At 41.8% G+C, this 17836-nt stretch overlaps 2 protein-coding genes across 3 annotated transcripts in view; one reads left to right on the top strand and one right to left on the bottom strand.

Moving 5' to 3' along the window:
* EMILIN1 (elastin microfibril interfacer 1) overlaps positions 1 to 16898 on the bottom strand; it is a 39331-nt gene extending 22433 nt beyond the window's left edge. Inside the window, exon 1 of the mRNA XM_088152184.1 lies at positions 16707 to 16898. The gene's annotated coding sequence lies outside the window, so the exon portion shown is untranslated. The remainder of the gene's footprint in view (positions 1 to 16706) is intronic.
* A 153-nt stretch (positions 16899 to 17051) lies between these two features.
* Positions 17052 to 17834, top strand: OST4 (oligosaccharyltransferase complex subunit 4, non-catalytic). 2 transcript variants are annotated; one of them, XM_015887791.2, is made up of 3 exons: positions 17052 to 17289; positions 17460 to 17621; positions 17729 to 17834. In XM_015887791.2, the coding sequence occupies exon 2, from the start codon at positions 17464 to 17466 to the stop codon at positions 17575 to 17577; it is 114 nt and encodes a 37-aa protein (XP_015743277.1). In that variant the 5' UTR covers positions 17052 to 17289; positions 17460 to 17463; the 3' UTR covers positions 17578 to 17621; positions 17729 to 17834. The 2 variants fall into 2 exon arrangements, with proteins under 2 accessions (XP_015743277.1, XP_015743276.1); XM_015887790.3 differs by having other exon boundaries at positions 17154 to 17289; positions 17463 to 17621.
* The last annotated feature ends 2 nt before the right edge of the window (positions 17835 to 17836 follow it).

Genomic DNA, 17836 nt, shown 5'->3' with positions numbered 1-17836 from the left:
CAGACGGGTTTTCCCTCTTCCCTGGAATCTGCTAAATCTTTAGAAAGCAGCCCCACTGCGTGCCTGTTTGAAGCGATGGCTGTGGCGTGAAGTGGCCTTTTAGATGTTTATCACACTATGGCTAGATTCAGGCAACATAAACCCACATTAAAAATCTGCAGTGGCTATGTTCACACTGTATGCTCCGCTGAAACAAATAAAACTGTATTATGGCTTAACATGATGGTCTGGTTTGCACAACATGCTAAGATAACAGCTGGTTTCCTATATCACACTCAGCATCACATCTCCTTCAAACAGAGCTCAATTCTTGGTAAATTCATTGATGTCCATGTAGTTTTTTTGGCAAGAATACTGAAGTGATGTGCCATTGCCTTCTTCCAGGAAGTTTTTTCTGATTCTCAGGATAAAGTTGTGGGGTTTCCTGGTGGTCTCCCGTTCAAGTGCCAAATAGGTCCAATCTTGCTAATCCTTCCAAAATCAGCCAGGTTTGGCTAGGAGCTACTACCTAGGTGGGTAGTAGCACTTAGCTAATCTCTTCTTTAGTTTTGCCTTGTATGCCATATGAACCCATATATAGATACTTGTGTGCTAATCCTTGAAGTCTTTAAGGCAAAACTGGAAAGGCCAGAACATTGGTTTTATGGATAACATAGAGAACAGAAGGTCTTGTGAAGTGTGAATACCAGGCAGATATGGTCCCTTCTAGAGGCAAACTTGGGAAGGACTAGCAAAGGCGTATTGGATGCAGGATTGCTCTTTTGTTAAAGATGGTAAAGGGGGCAGGTTCCTCCAGAGAATCACCATGGTCCTTAGAAGTAACATGCTGCCATCTATGTAACCAATTTCACCCAGAAGCATCCAAAAGAGAAAGTCTTGAAATAATACAGGTAGTCCTCATTTAGCAACTGCCTTGCTTAGTGACCATTTGAAGTTATGATGGTGATGAAAAAGTAATTTTATGACCAATCCTCACATTTATGACCTTTGCAGGTCTGTAAAGCAAAGGAAAGCTGAAGTAAGATCGTAAGCAGAGTTGTGGTTTCACTTAGTGACCACTTCATTTAATGACCAAGTTGCCAGTCTCAATTGTGGTTGCTAAACAAGGACTACCTGTAGGTAGCATCAGCTCATTCCCATGGATTGGCTAAATCTGTATTCAGATCCCTGAGGAAGAGAACAGATGCCTAACCATTCCAACCGCCTCTTCGACTGAGGGTCCAATCAGATGCCTGCAAGGAAGCCCTTGGGCAGGACCTCAGTTCAACAGACACCCGTCAGCTGATCCTGAGAAGCCCTGAATCTGGTCCAGCAGGCGGTGAGCTCATCTTTCAGGAATGTGATTGCTTAACAATGGAACCAGTTGCCCAGAGAGATGTTCAAGCAGAGGCTGGATAGTTGTCTTTTGAAGATACTTGAATTCGGATTCCTGCACTTGAGGAGAGGGGTTCATCTCCATGGCCAAAGTGCCTCTCTCCATTCTAGCTGAGTTCACCCCACACGCTAAGCCGCCAAACACCCAAGCCCTAGTTAAAACTAAGCTTTGCATATTGCACAATTGCAACAGATTTTTACCTGACCTGTTGTGTGAACGGGGTCAAAATTTCTATCATTCTAATTTGTTTTACCTCTATTTAAGCCATGCAAAGTGTAGCTCTCAGTTCTCATGAATTCCACATTCAGAATGCCACATTTAAACAAAATGCTGTGTAAAATAGATCTCCCTTTTATTTTCTAACAAAAACTCCAAAGAACAAAACTCCCTCTCCAGCAGTATTAGAAAAGAGAAAAAATTCTACCTATTCAGTTGCTCCTCTCTCTTCCATATATCATTTTAGATCTCTCTGCAAACATCATGTCCTCCTCTCTTATTCACATTTAAACTAAAAAGCCCCAAATCATAACATTCTCCGAGGAGACATGCTCCAGCCCCATGATTATTTGGGTCTTCCATTTCTGCACCCTTTCAAATTATCAATGTCATTTCTGAAGTGTGGTAACCAGAACAGTGTACAATATAACTGTTCAATAAGGAAATTAAAGTAAATAAATAATAAATTTTATTATATATATAAATTATTATATAAATGTTGTGCCATAAATACATACACAGGTAATACAAAAGCAGGAGTCCAATTTTCAGTGACTTTCCATGCGTTTCCAAAAATGAAATATTTGGTGATGGTGGGGGGGGAGGTTTTTCATAGCAGCAGCACACTGAAATTCTCAGCGACCTCAACATCACAGCCTCAAGACCCTTTTTCTGGTCAATGAAGAGTTTTAAAGATCAAGTATTTTCTGCTAATTTCCTGTTTTACCAGTTTACTGCCATTTTATTATCCTGGTGAATGCTCCCTTTTTTCATGTCGATGGGAGGTAACTGTTCTACTTTTGATTGCTATATGCTTGCTTTTTTGTGTATACCCTTTTTATGAATGTATTATTTTTAATGGACTTTATTAATCTGATATGTCTTGATTTATCAACTGCTTTGGAAGACTTTGAAGTAAGTGACCCCTAACTATTTGAAGAAAATTAATGTTCCAATAAATCTGTAATAGGCACGAAGAAGCTGGGGATTGACTCAGCTACCCATGCACAGTCTCAAAGAATCTGAATGCTCAGTCTTGGACTATGGCCCAGCTGCGCTGGCAGAGTGCCAAAGATATAGGGCAGTCAGAGGGAACATTCATGCCCTCTGCATGTGTTAATCTTTTGGAACTGGTGCATAGATAATAAGGGGAAAATTGGGGTGGGTGGGTTGCAGTTGGTTGTTATGGTTATCTTCCTTCCAGGATCAGAGGCAGTAAATGAATACCAGTGTATGGAGAAAGGAATGGCCAGTGGCTGTGCTACAACATTCACATCCTTCCTCTGTGAATGGGCTGCCATCTGCCCTCCCCATGTCTAAGAGCCAAATTCCAGGAATGGGACTGGAGTTGCATAGCTTGGAGGTAAATGAGGAATCTGGTTAGTCTGATCCAACTCAGCTCTTCCTAACACCTGCATAGCTCTGATATGTTCTTGTATCTTCTTGGAGGACAAGCAGGATGTCTTCTTTTTGGAGGGGGTTGATGGCTTAAAGATGCTTAATTCCTGGGTTTTAGAGAAGGTCTTAGTCTCTTCAATCCCATCACTTTGTCATTCTCTTTATTTATTAATTGCTGTATCCTCTTGTTGGTTTCTCCTCATTCTCACTTCCTTCTAGGGAAGGAAGCTGAGGATAAAGGGCAGAAAGCAGAAGACAGTAGGTCCTCATCCACACAATACAGCAGGGTGTTACCCCAGATGTTTCCTCCTCTGTGGCTGAACTTCTGGTGCAGAGACCAGCTGCCCCTTTCCCTCTGCAGAGAAGATTCCTAGAAGAGCAACAAGGCATAATTTCCATCACTACCTGAACCCAGAAAAATTCTTAGGGGAGCATTGACAGAAGCAGCAGAACTCACAAGATTTCTGATGATAGCCAAAAATGGAGCCAACAGTCACTGGTGGGGAGACGGCTGAGCCAGAACAAGAAGTAGGCCCTCCACCCCAGTGCAGTTGCTGATGGCAGCCTGATAGAAGCCAGTCTGGACTGCCACAAAAGAGTTGTGTCTTCCATAATGAGCAGAGAACAGCCACTGACAACCATCCACATACAGAACACAAGAGGCCATACTGCAGCTGAAGCAGACCAAGAAGGGGTGTGATTACTCCAAGAGTTGAGTTTCCAGCAATGGTCATACAGGTGATGCAATTGCCACCAGCAAGTCACTTTAAGCAGTGTCATCCCTCTATTGTGAAGTAGCACAATTCCATGGGGTAGATGGCAGCAGAAGCTGTTTGCCGAGAAGAGAACTCAAGAGGGCAGTTTATTGACTGGTTTGTTCTACTGCTGCATGTTCTCCCAGAGATCTCTAGTACATTGGTCTCTTGCTGGGCCAATCAGACTTTCTTATAATATCCCAAGGACAATCTACAACAGTCTCCACCCTGCCAATATTGATTTTATTTATTTAAAAGATTTGTATGGCTGGCCATCTAAACACACAACTCTGGGCGGTTCACAACAACAATAGAACCCAGAACTATAAAAATCATAAAACATAAAACCATAAAGCCAAAACAAAATCTGACACCTCAATGATCCCCTTGGGATGCCCCACAACCAGCTCCAGACATCCTAATTTTAGCCCAGTGCCTTGTTAAAAAGCCAGTTCTTGATGGCGCTCCAAAAGGTTAAAAGGTTGAGGGCCTGCTGAATCACTGGGGGGAGGATGTTCCATAAGGTAGAGGCAGCCACAGAAAAGGCACGCTTCCGAAGTCCCACGAGATGGCAGGATTTCAGGGAAGGGACCTGAAGCATGCCTGCCCTATCCAATCAGGTAGGATGGGTAGATACTCTCAGAGAGAGGTGGTTCTGCAAATACCCTAACAAGATACTCCATAGCTTCTAGGCTGGATCTGTCCTACTTGTGAACCTTCTGAACATCTCCGGCCAGCATGCTCTGGTCCAGTTTAAGACCTTTGTCATCCAGACTCCCTGGACAGGCAGAACTAGTAGCAATATTATAGATAACACCATTAGCCTCCCTCTTTCTGGTAGAGAAGTAGAGAGAGGTACATAGCAGCTGCCCGAGGGAAATGTTGCCATGCACACTCCGCCCTCCCCAGGCCCCCTATGCTGCAATTTTTATTTGCAAAGAACCTTATCTTCTCTCAGAGAAAAGCTCAGAGTCAAATCATCACAATGTCTATTTTTCAGATACAAAATGAATAGATGTGATTGAGTGCCTTTTGTAACACAGCAATTTCTGAAAAAGTAGAAAATACATTTTCACATGATTTCTTCTTTGAATTACCAGCATTGTCATCTTTGTTCCCATATCTATTCAAACAGAACCAAATCATGTCATCTACAATATTGTTGGGCTCTATTCCCTGCTTTGTTTCCACCATGACATAAACCATCAACCATCATCCATGCTCTTGTGCATTCTATATAGGCCACAGCATAGTCTTTTCATAAAAGAATAAATGGGTACAAAACTGACATCAGAAAGGACTCAGAAACTAACATCCCAGGACACTATGTTAGTGAATTTAAACTAAATATCCATTCTTTTCAAAGGAAGACTGCAGTGCAAAGATGCTAAGCTATAATTGATTAGGAAATGAAACTATTTCCACTGTGGTTTGAATAGGAATTACAGATTTTTGGCACACTATGGGTGGGTTAACATAACGTGCTAAACCCTAGAGCCAGGTTAACAAATACAATTGCTGTGTTCTACTGATACGTCATAAACTACAGCTTAATACAGAGACCTGATTCACACAGATGCTAAAGCAATGGTTGGGTTCCCACAAATGCTTAAGCAGCTCAAATAAAGGCCTAGAGGCTGTATTTATTCAATATACTAAGTTTGTTTTGTTTTTTGACTTAGTATTATGTGAACACAGTTGGCTGGGAATGTTTATGGTTAAGTATATTACGCAAACATGAAAAAAATGTGGTTATTTCCGTAACCAAGTTAAATGTGTTTTTAAACACAGCCTATACTATATGTACCTGCCAATAAGTTGTTCATGAAAGCTTATGCTTTTTAATAAAATGTGTTAGTCAAAAAAAGGTGCTACCAGACTCCTGATTTTTTTTTTTTTTTTTGGCCACTCTGGACATCTGAAGAGATGGATTCCAATCCAAGAAAGTTGATGTCATAGTACATTACAGGATTCTTTCTGTGTGAGAGGCTGACATGTCCACCTCTTGAGAAACCCAGGAGGGTGGGTGGGTGGATGGATGGGGAGAAGAAGCGAATCCTTGATCACTCATAGACCAACTTTAACATAACACACCACTTAGTCAGCTGAACTGCAAGCAGCCAGAAGAAGGAAAGAAAGGCGCCATCAATCTATCCAGACATTTAGTTATGCCTCCACACTTTAGGATGAAGAATAACCCCCTACACCCCCACCCACTGTAGAAGGTATTGGATGGGTGGGGGTGTAGGGGGGTATTAGAGTCTACACAAACACATACACGCCCACACACATTTCATTCATCGTCAATTGTAGGGGAGGGCGTAGGATGAGGATACTGGCGCTGATCTTTAGAAAAGAGCAAGGGAAAGGCAGGGGAACTTTTGGTGTTCTTCCTGCAAAAGCCCCCCCCCTTCCTTTTCTCTCCACCTTTTCAATCAAAAGGCAATTTTCTGACAAAGTTCAGCATCTTATGGAGGAATTTTGTCCATTCTGGAATTTATTTATTCCTCTCTCCCCATCTCTCCTTCCTTCCCTTTTCTGCCCCCCCCAACCTTCTTGTGAGAAAGCCAGCTTAGTGTGGTGGTTAAGGCACTAGGTTAGAAACCAGGAGACCATGAGTTCTAGTTCTGCCTTAGCCCCAAAGTTGACTGGGTAACCTTGGGCCAGTCACCCTCTCTTAGCTCTTGAGAAAAGGCAATGGAAAACCACATCAAAAATGTGCCCAAGAGAACTGCAGACTAGTCCAGACAGTCACCCGAAATCAACACTGACTCGCGCGTACACACACACACACACACAGGCACACACCTCTTCTGGAACCTCCCATGCCTTCCTTCCCTTCTCCGCAGACAGCACAACTATCTGTTTCATTAGCCAATAGCCTCACATAGGACTCTGTCTTGTAAAACTTGATGGAGCTGATTTCTCAGTAAAATATGCATATGAGAGGATAAACATTTCCTATTCCAAAAATGGGCTTAATATTAAATTTAAAATTAGATCCAAAAGAGGTCACTCTTGAACAGTAGACAATTTCAGGGATCCTATCACTCACTATTTCTCTCTCAAGCTTATTTTGTCTCTCTTCTGCCACACACTTTCTTTAACTCTCAGTTGATCTCCTCCTTCTTCAGAGCTGCTCTGATTTCAACATCCCAGAAGCAAGATGGTGCAGTCATTTGTTGAGAGAAGGGACTACCCTTCTGTGGTTTCAATTAGCCTTCAAATCACTGCTGTTTTCCCATGATGTTGGAAGAGCCAATATTAGGAAGGGCTTTCAACCCCCCCACTCCATCCCCCACTGGAGCAACCATCACACCCAGGTCAAATCCAGACTTTTAGAGCTGGGTTCCCACAACACATTAGGCAAACTAAAATGGGGCCGGTTAGTCTGTGATTCACTGTGTTGAAAGCCATCTATAGTCTTACCATGTTGCATGATTCAGGCCATCATATTAAGCCATAATATGATTTATTTGGAGTTATTTATTTATTGTATTGTATTCAATTTGATGCTGCCTGACTCCAAACGACTCTGGGCAGTTCACAGTTGGGTTATAGGAACATAACATTTATATTTTTGGTATATTGGTATATTCTGTGTACCCAGCATCCCAAGGGTGCAAAGGATCTTTTTCCAGCTCCTAGACAAAAGATCAGTGGGTGAGAAGGCTGTATCACAGAGAGAGGATTAGCTTAAGACTATAGCTGGGTTCCCACAAGCTACCAACTCCTGTGCTAGTTTTTTCTAGAGTGTTGTGTGAAATGGGCTCCAGGTCCTTGGAAATAACAGTTTCCCTCACTTTCACCTGGAAAATCTGTGCTGCTTCTCATCCCCAGAAGTTGGCAGGAGAGGGGAGAGGAGGAGGATGGGATTCTGGCTGAATGTCAGCAAAAAAAATCCAGATTAAAAGGGCAGTTCAATACCACCATCAATTATAAGAGAGGTGGTATGCTCGTCTTCAGTGGATGAGTGCAAGCAGAAGTGAAACAGCCATATATCAGGGATGCTTTAATTTGGATTCTTGCACTAAAAAAAGGGTGGTAGTGATTTATTATATTTTATATTTTATTTATGTTTATATGCCACTCCAGTCAATAATGACTCAGAGTGGCTTACACTCTTTGCTTCTAAAATGAAATTAAAAACAATACCCTAACTGCCCCCCCCCCTTTTTGGGGGGAGGGAGTCTTCGAGTCAGTGTTGACTCCTGGCGACTGCCTGGACTAGTCCCTGCAGTTTTCTTGGTGAGGTTTTTTGGAAGTGGTTTGCCATTGCCTGCTTCCTAGGGCTGAGAAGAGTGACTGGCCTAAGGTCACCCAGCTGGCTTTGTTCCTAAGGTGGGACCAGAACTCATGGTCTCCCAGTTCTAGCCTGGTGCCTTCTAATCTGGTAGTTGGAACATTCTTTAGCAATTTCAGGCCAGAGTTCTTCAGGCACGCTGTTTATCAAATCTAATCCATTATATATATTTATCTTCCCGAGATGATCTTATGGAACAAGGTTGTGTATCTTGTTGGTCTGATGATTTTATTTTCTTTAGTTTAAGTTGTAATTATGCAAGAAATTCATGATCTGAGTTGCAGCCAGAATCAGATCTTGCTTTTGCTGACTGAATAGAGCTTATTGGCTTGCAGAATATATAGTTAATGTAATGTTGGTGTTGTCCATTCAGTGATATCCATGTGGAGAGTCATCTTTAGGGTTGTCAGAAGATGGTATTTGCTATAAGCATTTAATTTGCTCAGTAGACCTTTTATTAGAACTCCTGCTTCATTTCATATACCAAGGTCAAATTTTCTATTACTTCAAATGATTTTTGCTTCCAGTGCCAGGTTCCTATAATTAGTATGATGTTTGTTGGGGGAGGCTGGTGCTATGTCAACAAGGTATTGCAGGTTGCCATGAAACTGGTTATTGTCTGCTTCTTCTGTATCTAAGGTTGGAGTACAGACTTGGAACACAGTAATAATGATTTACTTGTTTTGGGCTCAAATTGAGATCACTGTAGCATTTGGGGGGTTGCACCTGAGCATTGACTTTGACATCTTTTGTGATGGCTATTATGGTTTTGTGGGGGAACAAAGCTAGGGCTACTGTCTGGATTTGGGAAAAGCAGCTGCAGTCAGGCAGAAAAAGCTTCCCACCCCACTTCCCCCAAGGACAGGCTCAGCTCATTCTTTCTCCCAAAGGACAGTAGAAGTTTACAGCCCCAGAAACTTGAGATGAGCTCATTTGTTCATTCATTCATTCCCTCACTCACAGTTTACGCATAGTCATCCACTCTGGTGTTCTAGGTGTCTGGCTAACTGAGCCACACTCTGGCATTTTCAGGGATGTGTGGACATTCAGAAGCAGCCTCATCTCACCCAGACCTTTAGCCTACTAAAGTGTGGGCGTGTAGGAGAGGAGGAGAACACAACAAGCAGATGAGGAAGTGGGAAGTGACTTCTGGGAATGTACAACTATTACAGGCAAGCAAGGGAGTTATCACTCAACAGCCAGGACCACAGCTGTGGTAAGCAGCCCATTATGGTGTGATTCCTGTCTGGAGCTAGGCTTAGAAGTTGGCCTGGAGCTCAGTATCAACCAGAAGCATGTGGAGGCAGAACCTAATCCCAACAAGTGCAAGAACTTTTGGAGGGAGGCAAAGGTTGTATGCCACTTTACAAACTTTACTAACCATCAAAGATTTATTTACGTGGCTACATCAACTTGCAAAGCCTAGGAGGGTGGAGTTAACCCAGGGCAACAGGAAAGGTGTCTGCTACAATAAAGTATTTTGTACAGTTATCTTCTATGCTGTGGTGTGTCCAGTCCTTGGAAAACAAAGAACCCTCACAGGGTTAATTATGGCTTTTTCATTTTCTCTTATTTTCTTGTTCAAAGTGGATAAACTGATGCTCCTCTGATATGAAGGGACCTAGTCCAGTCCATTCAATTCACCTATTCCCAGAATGTCAGTTGTTCAGTCTTGTAATTTCTTCTCTGACCTCATCAAGGTTGTCTTAGTTTATTCTTCTGACATTCCACAAACCAAGTGTGCGTGCGTGCGTGCGTGCAAGTGTGTATTTATATATATTGCAGCACTGGGTTTTCCTTTTGCCTGTGGCCACATCAGCAGCTAGATATCCTTTTTTGACTTCAATCCAGCCACATCATAAACACAGTCTTGTCCTCCGCTCATTTCCAGTAGCTCACTGGATACCTTCCAACCTGGGGGGTTCACTTTCCAGGATTATAGTGACATTATCCTAGTTATAAATATCCATTTGTTTTTCTTGATGGAATATTGGAGTCAGTTGCCATTTTCTTCTTCAGTGGATTGTATTTAGTCTGAGCAGATGGCAGCAAAGAGATGCAGAATTCCTTATTTAGAGGTATCAGGGCATGTTTTTGTGGAATAGAAGCCATGTAACAAACTGAAACCAGTGTTAGTCTGGTGTGCTAGTGTGCTTATCCTAAGCACAGATAAATGTGAGAATCCTGAGGATCACCTCTGATGTTTTTTAAAAATGTTTATACAGATTGGTAGAAGAGGAAGCCAATACCCGTGTCCTAAAGTGTAATTAAGTAGGTCAATGAAAGATCTAGCAGTGGCATATGTAGATGCTAAGCTTGACTAATTTTTATATGTGACTTAACAAGTCGTGTTAGTTGGTTAGTTCATGGTTCCGTGTATTATCCAAGCCCAGAAAACATGTTAATTCAGTAACAGGGTTAAATATGTTGAGAGAATTCAGCCTATCACCTATTACTATCCATGATATCTACATGAAACCTTCATAGTCAGAGATGATCTCTAAATACTCATCCTAAAGATATCCAGCAAGGAAAGTATTTCCTTAACTTGGCCTAATCTGAGTTCGAAAGTATTTTTCTCAGCACCGTGGCTATTGCCATGGTCTGATCTGGCCAACTGCAAAGATGCTGGTTATCTCAAATATCCTATTAAAACGAATCAGAGAAACTTAGTATTGGGAAATACTCTCACCAATAATTCAAGAGCTGAATGTTGATAAGACAATCAGACATGCCAATGGGGGGAAAGTGTGATTTTTAGGAGAAAAGTCAAATGGGACAATATTGCAGTTCCAGAGAAAATAACTACTGTAGTGTAGAAACAGCCTGAATTTCATTGGAAGTTTTCAGAATCCCTAATCTAAGCAAGTTCAAACTTTAGATAGTAAACATGAAAGTCTGTCCCAGTTCCTGAATCAACTCATTTTTTTGAACTATAAACAAACAGTGCTGGCTGGATTTGCACAACTAAAGCCCCCAAATTCTAACCAAGATTAACATTAAGTCTTTAACTAACCTGGTTTAGCATGCTGTGTCAACACAACCACTCTGTTTGGATAGCTACAAATCTGTAGAATTTGGATCGGCTGCTAGTAGAAAGATGTAAGGACAGTTTGTTTGGTTTACATTCTATCTTTCTGTTCTTTAAAAGGCTTCTTCTCCCCCTTCCTAGGTTTTCTTAGAGTTCTTTTTTGTGTGGTTCCTATTGCCAACTGTTTATTTTATTTTACTTATTTAAAAAATTTAAACTGCCCAATTGCCAGAGCTCTCTGGGGAGTTTACAATAAAACAGAGCCACCCAGAGTCACCCATTGGGGGGAGATGGGCGGCATACAAATTTAATAATAAATAAATAATAAATAAAAAACATTAAAAGATACAATATGAATAAAAACATATACAATACAATAAAATGCAGAACAAAAACACCATACAAAGTAGCTGGCAGCAAGGCGGTCATTAAAAATCTAAAACAATATGAATTAAAAAAACGATTACAAGCTAGTTAAAAAGCCTGGGAAAATAGAAGGTCTTCACCTGGTGTCAAAATGACACTAAAGTGAGCACCAGTTAAGCCTCTGTGTTGGGAGAGAATTCCATAAATGGGATGCTACCACAGAAAAAGCTCTCTCCCTTGTAGAGATCCACCTCACTTCCTTTGGTGGGAGAACCTAGAGAATCAGAAGATCTTAAAGTCCGGGTAAGCTGTAAACCTGCTCCTAAGCTGTTTAGGGCTTTAAAGGTCAAAAACTGCGCTTTGAATTAACTACTTAATACACTGATCTTCATATTAACATGTTTGTTTAGAAACATTGTGTGGTTGTTAGAACAGTTGAACTATATGCTGTTCATTTGTGTACAAAATCCAAATTTTTCCATGGACTTCAACCTCCAGATGGCACAATACCATTTGAAGGTTGAAGTCCATGGATAAATCTGGATTTTGTACACAAATATATGCAGTGCATTCATTACTGGTGGCTGAAATAGTCGGATCCCATGAGGCAAGCAAATCATCCATGATTATAGCCAAGATTGTAGCCTCTGTTGGGAGCTGTAGCTTACTTTTGGCAGGTTTATGTAGAGCAGAGGCCTTATAGTCCACAGAAAGAAGTCAGAGCAATCTTCAGAGACATAGCAGAGTTTCTCTGTGCTCAGACTCTGAAAAGGAGGAAGGCTCAGAGTCCACTGATGTAGAGTAGAGTAATGTAAGAAAATGTTCCAAGGTTTATTTGTTCCTGTGGCTGGAGCTCCAGGAACCCAGAGTCTTCTCCTACCCTTGATAAGGCCTAAATTTCTACCAACTCCATAAAACATTGGAAAGCATTTTTTCCAGCTTCCAGAACAAACTAGAAGAAATAGTGCTTTGGACTATTAAGAAATCAAGAAAAGATGTCCTAGGTGCTATTATGACCACGAAATGGTAGCAAAGAAATTTAGAAAGCTCTTTTGGGTGCCATCCAGTGGTCATCTGGATTTTGCAGCCTAGATGCGGTTGCTTTAAGCTGTCCCTCCATACTGGAAGGGACTTTACTTATTTACCGTTAATATTTGCTTAGCTTCATTTTTGTTAGTTTTTTATGGTTTTGCTAGCAGAATTTTTATTTGGTTTGATATTGCTTATCTTCTTTTTTGGGGAGGAGGAAAAAGGAATTCAGTGGTGTGACAATCTCCGTTCTTCAACTTTAAGCTGCTTCTTACTATCTGATCTAACTTTCAGCAGTATAGGCTTGATTCATAAACAGCTTAGAATAGTTTCAAGGCTTCTATTTGGTTTTTATTTGTTCATTTTCTTAAAACAAGTGCAGGCAACTTTTTTACTAGTTTTATTAAACTTTATTCTCATGTTCAGCTGTTGAAGGAATAAGACCATTATATAATGACTATTACTGCAGGGGGCAGGATCAGAATTTTCAGCCTGATTCTTTGAAAATGGGGGGGGGGATTTATATTACTTTTTAAAATATAAATCCCCCCTCCCAAATTTGCAAAGAATAATTTTGCAAATGAATTTTGCTAAATCATTTGATACAGGATATATTATTCTACTGCTTACATGTATAAAAACATTTTTTATAAAGTATAATTAAATATACAGTACTGCCACTAAACCCTAGCAACGTGATCACTAGGTGCTTCAGAGTCCCAAAAGGCGACTGGAGTTTGCCATTGGTTGCCCACCTTGTGACATTTTTATGCTGCTGATTACCTACTGCAATTCAGATTCCACAATCACTATTTTGTTGTTAATATTTCCCATCAATATTACTTGGACTAATTTCCTATTTGTGTTCTTTTTCCTATATCATGGATGAATACTTCTCATCTTCAATTAGTTTCTATAGCTCTATAGGTTTGTGCACTGGAATAGGCAGATGTCATTTCTTCCTTTTTCTTCTATAACTTTTAGGCAAAGTTACAATAGTTACATGGAAAGCACTAAACTAGAAGAATATGGCTGGATATAAAGCAAGCAATGTTCAATTACTGCTACAATTATTGCATGGAATAATTTGTCACTGAGTACTTTCATGCAATTTATTTCATATCCTTTTTTCCCAGTAGAATTCAGCAAAATAAACTTACAGCCTATGCCGAAATCTTTGCATGTAATGGCAGCCCCATCTTGTGGCTCAATATTGTAGGTTCCCCTTTTCCTATCTCGGAAATCACTGCAGTCTTGTTTTCCTTTCACATAGTGTATGGTATTTTTATTTTTCTAACTAGAATGTATCCCTCACTTTTCTGCTGTGAATTTCAAACAAATCCTTCAAGCTATTTTTTCCTACAGTAGTCTACAGAATGTTTGTTCCCCAAACCGTGCTGGGATGCTGGAGTTATATATACCTAGCATTCTGCAAGAGGGCCCCAGGGAAAGAGCAATTTAACTCATTAGCAGCAAAAGCAATCTGAACCACCTAGCCAATTCTGCTGAAAATCTGAACCATCTAGTTTTTCTATGCTAGTCAAATGAAAGAGACCCCAAATCCTTTGGCTTGCCTCAGACTCTTTTACAAAGTTGCTGCAGATGAAATTGCAATGAAGGATCTCCAAATACAACTTCAAAAGACCAGCCATTTTTCCAGATGGATCAAAGCAGAAACAAATCAAAACCACAGAGTGTAATTCTAACACCAAGGATTATGACTGAGGCTTCTAAGCAATGTTGTATAAACAATCATGGAATAGAAGCTCTAAACACTTCTAATGAAATAAGAATTGTGTCCCGGATAATAATTTTCTCTGCAATCGCCATAATCTATTTACTCAGTTTTTAAACTGAAAATCCAGATGACATGGTGATCGCATCATTGCTTTCTCTTCCACTTGGCAGAAAAAGTGATTAATTTCTCTTTTATTGCCTAACATCAGTCAGTTATTTTGCTCTTTAAAAAAGATGGTGAGAAAAATATGGAAAGAAAGTAGGAATTAAAGCATTGTCTCCTGAGAGGCACTAAAGCTAGAAAAAATATGGAGCAATTCATAATATCCCCAATTGTGCTGAACATGAAGCAGTACAAAGAGCAAAATGCGCAAGTACAATACCATTAATATCATAGAGAATATTTGCTGAATAGGGTAAGTTCTGAGTTTCTTGGCCACTGGGGAATGTATGGCTAAATAATGTATTAAGCATTCTGCAGAACCTCAGGGTTAATCCATTTCAGTTACTTATGAAAATCCAGTGCAACTTTAGATGCCATATGGTCACAAATTATCTTTTAACAGTCAAGTTAGTTGCAGCTTCATTAGTACAGCCATAATGACTTCAATCTGTGAGGTTTTTTCCCCCCACAGTCCCCCATTTTATTGTTTCTTCTCAAGCTAGGCTAGACAGCCAATATTACAGAAGAACAACCTGGGCGACTGTTAAATGTGCGGACTTCAACTCCCAGAATTCCCTGCCCAACATTGCCATTGCTGAGAATTCTGAGAATTCTATAGAAGAATGAATTAAGATTTAAAATGATCTTACGAGGCTGAAATCAGGGTAAAACCAACAAGATTGAATGCAAGGTAGATAAATGTGACATTCTGTGTTTAGTTATAAAGGATAGTATAGGATTAAAGGGGGGTGTCTTGGGGGAGTACATATGAAAATTAGTGTTTTCCCCTTAGGCTGACAGTAACCAGCAACAATTTCAAAGTATATCAAATCTGACACACTTCACCAAACATGCTGTTGGTGGCCAATCAAATGTCCCACAGGAGGCAGGATCAGCTTGGCATCTATTGCCAATTTTAAGCTGTTATGAGCATGCCCTCTCTCCTTCAATTCCATTATCCTTTTTTTCCTCCAATCCTGCAGAAAGCTGAAAAGGTCCTAGTCTTTGAGAGACCTAATGGTCTTCTGAAAGAGGAGTCTATGGTTCTTTTAAAGCCCCAACATCCACAAGCTGATTATCAGGCTTGTGAAGATGTCCAGGGTTGGAAGAGCAGCACTCTCCTACTTCACCAGTGCCTGTTTAGTGCTTCTTCAAAACTCTGTACATCCAACATTCAATTCAATTCAATTCACTTCAGGAGGTATAGAGTTTGAAAGAGCACTAAACCTCATTTCTGTCATGGTTGGTGGATGGTTACCCACCATTTGGCAATGTCCTGAAAGGAGGGTAGCAAAGCCAAAGAGTTTACTCAATCACTTGGAGAAATGTCCTGCATAAGCCAAGAGAGAATTATTTGTGAACTCAAGGACAAGTAGATTGCAGTTTAACTTTCCTTTGGGGAAAGCCATTCATTAAGAAGGAAAGTAGTAGAAACATTGGAGGAAACAAATTTTGTCATGCTTGAGCTTCATTTAAGGGAAATGGAATGCAACTGGACATGTATCTTGAACTTTAAGATACTCAGAGCAATGATAAATAGGATTCAGTGGCAAGAGAAACACAGTAACAGGTTAATTAAAAGGACCTCAAGAAGGATGGAAGTTCTTTAAAAAGGAGATGCTTAAAGTGCAGTTGCAGGCCATTCCAGTGAGAAAAAAATGGAGGACAGGAGACAAAAAACTTAGGAAAGTTCTGAAAATTAAAAGGACACAAACTGAAATAGAAAGAGGGATAGGTCAGCAAGCTAAGCTAGTCTAGGCTTAGAAGTGTAGAAAGGTTTGTAGGAAAGCTAAATTTTGGAATGGCTGAGATTGGCAAAAGATGTCAAGAACAATTCAAATACCTCTAGATATTTTAAAAATAAAAGATGTACCAGCTGCTCAATAAAAAGGACAACATGAAAAAAGCACAGTAGTTCAGCCATTAATATAGGTCTGTCTTCTCCAACAAGAGGGTTTGCCTTCCACTTTTCAAACTTGGCAACTTTAAGATGTGTGAACTTCCAACTCCCAGAATTCCCCAGCCAGCATGCTTGCTGGGGAATTCTGGAAGTTGAAATCCACACATCTTAAAGTTGCCAAGGTTGAAAAACACTGCACTAGATAATTATGAAAAACAGGATGAAAATATAGTCTTGAAGACAGTGATTGACAGAAACATGATCACCGATATCCCCACTGGCATCTGCCCGGCCTGCTTGTTCTAACAGGGCAGGCATCCTTCGGGTCCCTTCTCTGAAACAATGCCACCTGAGGGGACCTCTGGAACCACATCTCGCCACCCACCTCCAATTTGGCTGCGGCCGTGCTGGCCTTTAGAAAGGCATTAAATACCTGGCTCTTTCCTCGGGCGCGGGGGCCTGGATGGGTCGCTGTCTGGAGGAGGGCAGTACTATACTTGCCAGTTCCTGATCGCCTATTAAGAGTTTGCTTTTATTTTAATTGGATGGTTGGTTGGTTGATTGATTTCTGTACGCCACCCAGAGCGGGATTGTTCGAGTTGGGCGGCCATATACATTTCTTTCCTGAATAACACATCTTTTTATGGTACTTTGCAAACGGGCGTGTTGCGTCTTCCTTTGACGCATTTGAAGGACTGGAAGGGGGCGCCAAGGGGCGGCGGCGCATAACGGCCGTGCGGGGCGACACTCCTCCCTTCCGCCGCCTGGGGGCTCCCGGCCGCGCGGCCCAGGAGCAGTTCCAGACTGCCCGCGCGGAGGGCGGCGTCGGAGGACGCGAAGGAAACCAGCGCCTCCTCGGCACTTCCGCTTTGCTCGAAGCTCGGCTGGCTCCGCTCCCTTTTCCCCCGCGGTTTCGCTAGAGAGCGAAGGGAAAGAGCGGCGCGCCTCGACCTCGACGGGTTGGGTTTTCAGGACAGACGGTTGGAAGGACGGCGCGGGGCTGCCCAAACCGCGAGGTGAGTGGAGTTGGCGCCCGTCGAATCGGCCTTGCGGCGACTCTTTCTTCCCGGCTTCCTTGCGGCCGCCTTGGAGAGGCTCCCAGGGCCCGTTGTCCCTTCTGCCTCTCCAAGCCCTCCCGCGGCGAAGGCAGTGGCCGTGGCGGCCTGACCTCCCCTCTTTCCTCCAGCAGGATGGTAACGGACGTGCAACTGGCCATCTTTGCCAACATGCTTGGCGTCTCGCTGTTTCTCCTGGTCGTCCTTTATCACTACGTGGCCGTCAACAACCCGAAGAAGCAGGAGTGAACGAGTGACTGGACTGCTCTCTTCTTACCCCAACCCCCCGAAAGGTAATTCAGCTGCCCTTCTTTCTCGTCCCCCCACCCCCACCCCGCAACAGCTCACGGATGGATCCGGTTGCAGCGATTACCTCACCCCCCCTCCTTTTCTTTGACAGAATGCAGAGCCATCAGCACAAGGAAGCATGGAGCCCCAGATACTCTAGCCGTACGTGGCTTTGTTGAAACCCTGAAGATAATAAATGGTTAGAGAATACACTTCAATT

The sequence above is a fragment of the Python bivittatus genome, unplaced genomic scaffold, assembly GCF_059951505.1.
Source record: "Python bivittatus isolate LINGU-HERP-01145 unplaced genomic scaffold, Pbiv_v1 ctg000690_np1212, whole genome shotgun sequence".
Classification (NCBI taxonomy): domain Eukaryota; kingdom Metazoa; phylum Chordata; class Lepidosauria; order Squamata; family Pythonidae; genus Python; species Python bivittatus.
The sequence above is the reverse complement of the archived record's forward strand: the minus strand, read 5'-3'. Positions and strand labels throughout refer to the sequence as shown.

Excerpts from the sequence above, each read along its gene's own strand:
- OST4 (XM_015887791.2), top strand. The coding sequence starts at position 17,464 with ATGGTAACGGACGTGCAACTGGCCATCTTTGCCAACATGCTTGGCGTC.